Below are 9,730 nucleotides of genomic sequence, written 5' to 3' on the forward strand. Positions count from 1 at the left end.
GGATGATCCAAGAGAAGAACTTGAGAGTGGAAGAAGAGTGGAAAAGGGAACGAAACGTTTATAGAATCATAGAATTGACTTGGTTGGGAGGGACCTTTCAGATCACCTACTCCAACCATCAACCTACCTCTGACAAAAGCCATCACTACACCATATCTCTAAGCACTATGTCTGCCCGTCTTATATTATTGTTCCGTGGCCTTGCCTTGTGACGAATAGCGGATATGGGAATGAGATAGTACTACGGAACAGATAAGCTGCCTACTTGCTTACTACGAAACAGATAAGCGGCCTACTCGCTACCTGAGCCAACATTTCATCAAATTTTGATGAAATTTTGTCCTTTGTGCGAACTTTGCTCATTACAACGTACCAAAACACACCTCCATCCCAGAGGCTACCCACCTGGAAGGTGCAACCACTCCTCCTTGAGTCCACCAATCATAATAAAAGAATTTATGACTAAAGTCACTCAAACTCCACTTTGAAGATAAAATAAATAGTATAAAAATAGCCCGAGAGAGGGGGGATATCGGGGAAGACACCATCGCGAACAAGTCAGGAGAATTCCATCACTAACTTCTGGGACCAGTCGACTGGCTGAGCCTTTCTTCCCCGCCATAGGGACGCCTGTGGGTAAGACTTAGATCATACCGAGTGCTTCCTCGGGAAACTTAGAAATCTCTGTAGAGAATCTCTCTCCTACATTTATAGCCAGGCTGTATTGTATATAACTTCATTGTGCCTTTTCTATATTTAACAATATCGTTATTTGCACGTGCTTTGCAGACAGTGTATTTATCACCGTCAATCCTATATACCTGTTGTTTAAATAAACTGCGCTGTTTCAGTAGCTGGTCATTTTGGTTTCTCACTGAACGCGACCAAACACTCAAGAGTGGCCGTGCTGGTTCAGGAGCACGACTAGACTGAAGGTGCAGTCCACTATCAGTGTGTCCAAATCGTAACAGTTTAATACATATTAAACGCGATTGGACTGATAGTGCTGGATTGGGCATCACTCCGAATTTAAACCCAGCCGCACCTGGTCCCCCACCTCAGTGAGGAGTGTTAGAACGCAAGGGGGTTTATCTTGTCCCAAAACCGCTTGGCCCCTTTTCATGCAACAGGAGGGACCTTTCAGATCACCTAGTCCAGCCATCAACCTAACTCTTACAAAAACCATCACTAAACCATAGCTCTAGGCACTATGTCTGCCCGTTTTTTAAATACCTCCAGAGGTGGTGCCTCAACCACTTTCTGGGCAGCCTGTTCCAATGCTTATTAACCGCTTCAGTGTAAAATTTTTTCCAAATATCCTCAGCCTCCATTTCTCCAGGCTAAACAATCCCAGCTCCCTCAGCCACTCCTCATAAGATTTATCCTCCAAATGCCTCACCAGCTCCTTTGCCCTTCCCTGGACGCGCTCCAGCACCTCAATGTCTTTTTTTGTGGTGAGGGGCCCAAAACTGGACACAGTACTCGAGGTGGGGCCTGACCAGTGCTGACTCCAGGGGGACAGTCACTTCCCTACTCCTGCTCACCACACTGTTCCTGATAAAGGCCAGGATGCTGTTGGCCTTCTTGGCCACCTGGGCACACTGCTGGCTCATATTCAGCCGGCAGTTGACCAACACCCCCAGGTAATTTTCTGCAAGGCAGCTCTCCAGCCACAGCCTGTAGTGGAGACGATCAAGGGAGTTGGCAAGGCTGAAAGCCCCCAACAGTGCTTATGTCTTTCTCCTCTTGGCTGTGGCTGTTGTCCGTGCCACCAAGGGTACCAGAAGACACCTTATCCTTACAGCACTAGGGCCTTAGCGCCTCCTCTTCCCCACCCGGGAGCCATCATTCTGTCTTTCTGCCCTTGGCATTGCACGTCCTCCCATCACAATGCCCCAGCAAGAGCCCTGAGCTGTGCTTGTGGGGCAGGATCTCCCTTCCCAGGGGCTGGAGGCCAGGGCTTGGCCCTTTGCCTTCCTCTCACACATTCAGCATTAGCCAGCATCAGAGACACCTCTCCATTGCCTTTGCCTACCTGCCCTCACTGCCTCCAGTTTTCCCTCGAACGAGCCCCCAGGAGCCTTTGGCAGTAATGGCCCTCAGTGGGACCCATTAACGCTCCAAGAAACTTTCAAAATTACATCTGACATTGACTTCTGGAGAGGTTTCATCAGCCTCCCCTGTGTCTGAGCTTCATGGGCTCAGCACCAAAACCCCCAGAGAGGTCAATAAAATGCCTTGGGCTGGTGCTGCTCAGTACAGAAATGGGGGTTGGCCGGGCGGCAGGAATCCGTGTTCGCTGCTCGGGATGGGCATCGGGGGGTAAGCAATTGTACTGCATCACTCCTGGTTTCCTATATTCTTTTACAATGATTGTTAGTTTCTTTCCCGTTACTGGTCTATCAAACTGTCTGTATCTCAACCCATGAGATTTTTATTCCTTTTTCTCCCTCTTCTCCCTATCCCTCTGCAGGGGGTCGGGGGGCAGTGAGTGAGGAGCTGCGTGGTGTTTCCCCCCCGACAAGGCTGAGGAGTGAGCTGGCTCTGCTCATGTCACTGCAGTTTGAGGACAACCAGGAGCTTCCTTGAGGTTTTCCTGCAGGAATATGCTGAGCAGCTCCTCTGCGTTACAAGTGGATTACAGATGAGGTAACTAGTGAATGGCAGAAGCTGTAACACCTTTCACCAATCCCCACTGCTGTGGAGCAGGGATGACTCATTGGGAGCCCACAAACAGAGCTCTGCTCCTCACGGCACACTTGGCCAGCAACAATGAGAGCTCCAACAAGGGCAATGCAGAAAGCTCCCGCAAAAAAAGGACACAGGCAAAGTGTGTTTCCGGGGCTTGGGTTTGGAAGGGCAGGCAATGGGAAGAGATTTGCTCAGAGGTGTCCTGACTTGTGAGTGTGCTTTCCTCCTTTGGCAGTACCTCGGGAACAAAGGGATGCGATGTCCAACGGCAGCTCCATCACCCACTTCCTCCTCCTGGCATTCGCAGACACGCGGGAGCTGCAGCTCTTGCACTTCTGCCTCTTCCTGGGCATCTACCTGGCTGCCCTCCTGGGCAATGGCCTCATCATCACTGCCGTAGCCTGTGACCACCGCCTCCACACCCCCATGTACTTCTTCCTCCTCAACCCCGCCCTCCTCGACCTGGGCTGCATCTCCACCACTCTGCCCAAAGCCATGGCCAACTCCCTCTGGGACACCAGGGCCATCTCATACTCGGGATGTGCTGCCCAGGTCTTTTTCTTTGCCTTCTTGATCTCAGCAGAGTTTTATCTTCTCACCATCATGGCCTACGACCGGTATGTTGCCATCTGCAAACCCCTGCACTATGGGTCCCTCCTGGGCAGCAGAGCTTGTGTCCACATGGCAGCAGCTGCCTGGGGCAGTGGCTTTCTCTATGCTCTCCTGCACACTGCCAATACATTTTCAATACCTCTCTGCCAAGGCAATGGCCTAGACCAATTCTTCTGTGAAATCCCCCAGATCCTCAAGCTCTCCTGCACAGACTTGGACTACCTCAGGGAAGTTGGGCTTATTGTGTTTGGTGCCTGTTTATTCTTTACGTGTTTTGTTTTCATTGTGGTGTCCTATGTGCAGATCTTCAGGGCTGTGATGAGAATCCCCTCAGAGCAGGGACGGCACAAAACCTTTTCCACGTGCCTCCCTCACCTGGTCATTGTCTCCCTGTTTATCAGCACTGCTGTATTTGCCTACCTGAAGCCCTCCTCCATCTCCTCCCCATCCTTAGATCTGGTGCTGTCATTTCTGTACTCGGTGGTGCCTCCAGCAGTGAACCCCGTCATCTACAGCATGAGGAACCAGGAGCTCAAGGATGCCCTGAGGAAACTGATTGGACATTTTTTCATCAGCCATAGACTGTGTGCCTTCCTCTGCAAAGGATTCTCTGTATCTGTTCCGACAAGCATTCACTATTCCTCCCCTCCTCCTTAACTTTTCACCTCTTGCCTGTGACACAAAAATTTATATAAATGAAGAGTGTGTTTAAATAAAATACATGAACCAGCTCCAACTACTTTTCCTGAGACCCATCAGCAGCAGGGCTGAATAAACGGGAGATGAGAAGACCTTTCTGGCTGCAGCAGCCTGGGGCAGGCTGTCCCAGTGCCACTCTGTCCCTGGGGCGGCAGGAGCTGCCTGAGGGTCCCCAGGGCCAGGGCTCTTGTACTGGGCTGGGGAGAGGGGATGGCACAGAGGGGCTGCAGACCCCTCAGAATATCCTGGGGAGGAGGACACAGGGGCCCACTGACTGCCTTTACCTTGTGCCCAAATGCCCCCCGTCTCTGGGGCTGACCCTCCTCTGCCCCCCAGCAGCTGCGGTGCCCTTCAGAGGGGCTGTGGCTGTGGAGTGAGTGCCCAGAGCTCTGCAGCACCCTGGGGCAGGCTCTGCTGTTGGGCCAGCGCAGACTGGGCTGGGATGGAGAGAGGGCAGGGGAGGTGGCAGAGCTTGGAGGGAGCTGGGCTGGGCTGGAAAGTGCCCAGGAGGGAAAATCCTCGGAGTGCAGCTTGTACCGTGTGACCATGCGGGGTGAGGACTCACACCAGAGTGTTTGTGGTGCAGAGCCAGGGCTTGTGGAATTGGTGTCCGTCTCGAGGTTTTGGTAGTGGTGGGGCTGAAGGGATGGGCCTCTGTGAGAAGAGACCAGGGGCTGCTTCCGTGCCAGACAGAGCTGGTTCCAGACGGCTCCAAAAGAAACCCACCGCTGGCCAAAACTGAGCCCGTCAACGAGGATGGTGGAACCTCTGTGAGAGTGTATTTAAGAAAGGACACAAGTGCTCGAGTGGGAGAGAAGTGAGGGAAAAACCAGTGTGAGAAACAGCCTTGAAAACACCACGGTGAGTGAAGAAGGAGGGAGAGGAGGTGCTCCAGGTGCCAGAGCAGATGTTCTCCTGCAGCCTGTGGAGAATACCACAGCAGAGCAGGCATTTCCCTGCAGCCTAAGGAGAGGAGCACAGCGGAGGAGGTAATCCCTGCACTTGGTGGAGGACCCAACACTGGAGAGGTTGGATATTTCCTGAAAGAATTTCAGCTTGAGGAGAGCCCATGCTGTAGCAGGTTTATCTCGAAAGACTGTAGCCTGTAAGAGGGACCCCATGGGAAAGTTGGTAGAAGGAAGGAGCAGCAGAGAGGAATTGGTATGGACTGACCAGGACCCCCATTCCCCATCGCCCTGCACTGCTCAGGGGGAAGGAGGGAGAGGAGCTGGGAAGGAAGCAGCAACGTTCAGCAAGGGAAAAAAGGTGTGGGAGGAGGCTTTCCAGGTGATAAGGTCTTCCATCGGTCCTATGCTTCTTTGGCCCTCAGCCTTTGCAGTTGTACATGCCTGGCCTGCCCACTTACCTTCACTCCTGTCCCTTTGTACGAGGCCCACACACATCTTGGCACGCCCAGCGTAACGTGGCCTCCACCAAAGCTGGAGCCCACCTGGCCTTGGAGGCAGGGAGGGGCCCGGTCCCCTCTGTCTGGGGCTGGCCACAGCTTTTCCCTGGGAACCTCCCTGAGGAGCACTCCTCCTCTGTGTCAGCCTGGGGCCCGGCAGGGGTGGCCCGGGGAAAAGGGCTGCTGGGGCAGGGCTGAAGGAGCTCAGCTGGGAGAGCGTTAGACTGAAGATCTAAAGGTGCCTGGTTCAGCCATGGGCTTCAGCAGTGATTTTTCTCCCTCTGCTTTTTGCAGAGCCCGTCTGCCGCCTTCCAGCCTGCCCCAGCCCTGCTTGCTCCTTCACCTCTTGCCAGAGCACCGTCCCTGCCCTGGACCTGCACATCTGTGGCTTAGAAGGAGCCTTCCTCCAGCCCCACAAGTCCCCAGCCTGCCCCTGGGCAGGACTCTCCACTCAGGGCTGCTTTGGGGTGGTCTCCAGCTGTGCCTCCTTCCCTGCTCCACAGGATCGGGATGTGTCCTCTGCGGGGTCTCTGCACGACCCAATTCCTCTCCTCTTTGTCATGCTCAAGGGTGCAGAGTCTGTTCCCTTCCTCAGGTGCCTCCTGCACCTCGTCTTCAGTTCCCAGAGCAGAGGCCACTGGACCCATAGTCCCAGGGAGAGGCACTCCCTGGAGCTGCGGCCTGAATGGCAGCATCCTTCCCCCGGGGGGGGGTGTTGCAGTGAGACCTCTGATGTGCCCAGGACAGCTGACAAAGCCACGCTGAGGATCACCCACCGGAGTGCATGGCCATCAGTATTGTTTAGTCACACGCTGTCCTGAGCAGAATTTCTAGACTTTCCTTAAACACCTCTAGGGATGGTGACTCAACCCCCTCCCTGGGCAGGCTGTTCCAGTGCCTGACCACTCTTTCATTAAAGTAATTCTTCCTAATATCTAACCTAAACCTCCCCTGCCGCAGCTTCAGACCGTTTCCTCTGGTCCTGTCATTATTCACCTGGGAGAAGAGGCCAACACCCACCTCTCTACACCCTCCTTTCAGGGAGTTGTAGAGGGCAATGAGGTCTCCCCTCAGCCTCCTCTTCTCCAAGCTAAACATGCCCAGCTCCCTCAGCCTCTCCTCATATGCCCTGGTCTCCAGACCCCTCACCTGCCTGGTAGCTCTCCTCTGGACACGCTCCAGCACCTCAATGTCCCTCTTGGACAGAGGGGCCCAGAACTGAACACAGCACTCGAGGTGAGGCCTCACCAGTGCCCAGTACAGAGGCACCATCACTTCCCTGCTCCTGCTGGCCACAGTATTCCTGATACAATACAGAATGCTGTTGGCCGCCTTGGCCACCTGGGCACACTGCTGGCTCATTTGAAGCTGGCCGTACACCAGCACCCTCAGGTCCTTTTCTGCCGGGCAGCTTTCCTGACACTCTTCCCCAAGCCTGTAGCGTTGCCCGGGGTTGTTGGGACCGAAATGCAGGACCCGGCACTTGGCCTTATTAAACCTCACACAGTTGGCCTTGGCCCATCAATCCAGCCTGTCCAAGTCCCTCTGGAGAGCCTTCCTACCCTCCAGCAGATCAACACTCCCACCTAGTTTGGTGTCATCTGCAAACTTACTGAGGGTGCACTGAATCCCCTCATCCACATCATTGATAAAGATATTAAATAAAACTGGCACCAAAACTGAGCCCTGAGGGACACCACTGGTGACTGGCCACCAAGAGGATTTCACCCCATTAATCACAACTCTCTGGGCACCGCCATCCAGACAGGTTTTTACCCAGCGAAGAGTACACTTGTCTATGCCATGATTCACCAGCTTCTCCAGGAGAATGCTGTGGGGGACGGTGTCACAGGCCTTGCCAAAGTCCATACAGACAACGTCCACAGCCTTCCCCGCATCCACAAGGCGGGTGACATGGTCATAGAAAGAGATCAGGTTTGTTAAGCAGGACCTCCCCTTCCTAAACCCCTGCTGGCTGGCCCTGATCCCTTGGCTGCCCTGCGCTTGCCGTGAGAGCTCACTCAAGGTGATCCTCTCCATGATCTTTCCTGGTACCGAGGTCAGGCTGACAGGCCTGTAGTTCTCTGGATCCTCCTTCCGACCCTTCTTGTACATGGGCGTATTCTTTATTGAGAATAGCTGTAGAGTTAGCAAAACTGCTCGTCAAGTTGTGTCTATGTATTAATAGGTAATTGATTAACAGTGATTTAGCACGTTGAGCACTCCATTATCACGCTGACTTCCTTTGACAGTGGTTCATTCCTGCTGGCAGAGAGTATTAGAATAAGCGAGTTCTGCACATAACTCTTCTGTGTCCAAAATAAACACGTTACACTGTCATGCATTTTATTTAATGTTAAAATATGTTGGAGTTGGCGTGGCAAAAATGACAATAAACGTGATATTAATTCTTTCAGTTAATAATGGAGAAAACGGCAGGGGAAAGACAAAGAAAGGATCTGGTTGTTGAGCGAACAAGTAATGCACGTCTAGCAAGTCCAGAAAAGTTGCCAGAGTAATACATTTTTAATGAGATGTGCTAGTGGCGACCTGTGCCTCAGCATTTGATCTCACGTTTCCTTCTCTTCTCTGGGAGACAGGGTGTTGTTTTATGCTCTTGTTTAACATCAAGGTGGACTTTGATCATCATCTAGCTTACCTGCCAGAGGTCTAAAGTTTAGTTGGTGCAATGAGGAATTTTGGGGGCTACCTGCACACCTTTTCTGTCCTTACCTCTAATACTGATGGGTATCTTTTGTCTTTCGAGAAACCAGAACAACTCCGAGCAGAGCTGGAAGCCGAGCAGGAGGCAAGGCTGGCAGCAGGGCAAGTAGCCGCCGAGGCAGTGACGCCTCTGACATTTCAGAGATCCAGTCTGTGTGCTCGGGTATGTCAGAGGCTGTTCCCGTTACACGAAGACCCACAACCCGAGCAGGTTCTCGGCCAGCATCAGCCAAGCTTCTAAAATTCCAACTCCCCAGGGATGGCCACTAGCCAGCAAATCGTACAGATCCTGGGAGAGATGATGTGACTGGCTCCATAAAGGTCTTTTCCTTTTGCGTTAAGTATTTAAGTTCGTAAGGTGTAAAAGAGTAGATAGAAATTATTGTGAAATATGGCAAGAGGTGGATTTTGAATTCTGCAGATGGCCTTATTTGTGTATTTGTCTTCTTCTTTTATGTGTATAATTTTTGTGTCCGGGTCTGGGCTCTCCAGGTCAAGGCTTGGACATTCTGGAGCGAGCCCAGCAAAGAGCCACACTGATGAAGGGACTGGAGAGTTTTACACAGAAGGAGTGGCTGAGAGAGAGGGAGCTCTCTGACGGGGAGACACGTGGAAGCAGACTCTCCTCAGTGGCGTCCTGTGGAAGGACGAAAGGCAACGAGCACAAGTTTAACTACAAGAGGAGGCCTTGGAAGTACAGGTTCAAACCTGGAACTCTGGGTGCCAGGCACTGAAAGAGAGAACAAGCTCTTCTTCTTACAGCTCCTGGAAAAGAAAAGTCATTCCTGTTGTCTAAAAGGAGATCCAAATAACAAGCTCTCTCTAAGGATGCTCTGACTCTGGACGCTGTCAAGGAGCTCAGACCAGGAAAAGATTTGGAAAAGCTGCATTTATAAAGAGCTCTTCCAGCGCCAGAACCTACGTCCAGAGAGCCCGTCTGATGAGATGTTCTGTATCCTCAGCGTCACATCTGAGTGTAAAGAGACGTGCCTCTGTTTAGCGGCTGTTCTGTAGAAGTGTAAACAGCCCATTTGTGTTCTCTGAGGAGAGATCTGGCTGTGAACAGATACACAAGTGGCAACGTCTGTGCCGCAGGCGGTTCCTACAAGGCAAAGGAAGCCCGTTTCTATCTCTAAGGCTTCCGTGACTTTTTTATCAGGTAAAGGAGTTCAGGCTGGGAAAAGGCTGTGGGAAGATTTCTTTAGAAAGAGCTATTCAGGCCTCAAAACCCGCATGTAGGCAGAGAGCGAGTGGAGGGCACTCGCCTGCCGTGCGGCTGCACTGCGCATGCGCGGACACCCCCCACCCCAGCACCACCCACCCCGGTACTACGCTCCCATTGGTGGGAGCTCCCACTGCTGGGATCGCCACGGCGCCCTCCCATTGGTGGGATCGGCTCAGCGGCGGTGGGGCACAGTGGGGATTGACGGCAGTGACGGACCAATGGAGCAGCGCTGCCCAAGGAGGAAGGGGCGGGCGGTGGTGCCCGTCGTGGCCGGTCCAGAAGCTGAGGGGGCCGGGGGCAAATGGCGGCCGCCTGGCAATGAGTGTGGGGCGGTGTGGGGGGAAAGCGGGGCTCGGTGGATGGGTGGTGGGTGG

General features: G+C 53.0%; 1 protein-coding gene across 1 annotated transcript; it reads left to right on the forward strand.

The window, feature by feature from the left end:
- The first annotated feature begins 3,186 nt into the window (after positions 1-3,186).
- Positions 3,187-3,960, forward strand: LOC141736706 (olfactory receptor 14J1-like). Its single transcript, XM_074571262.1, has one exon. The coding sequence runs from the start codon at positions 3,187-3,189 to the stop codon at positions 3,958-3,960; it is 774 nt and encodes a 257-aa protein (XP_074427363.1).
- Positions 3,961-9,730: the final 5,770 nt, after the last annotated feature.

Source organism: Larus michahellis (genome assembly GCF_964199755.1).
Source record: "Larus michahellis chromosome W unlocalized genomic scaffold, bLarMic1.1 SUPER_W_unloc_1, whole genome shotgun sequence".
Classification (NCBI taxonomy): Eukaryota; Metazoa; Chordata; class Aves; order Charadriiformes; family Laridae; genus Larus; species Larus michahellis.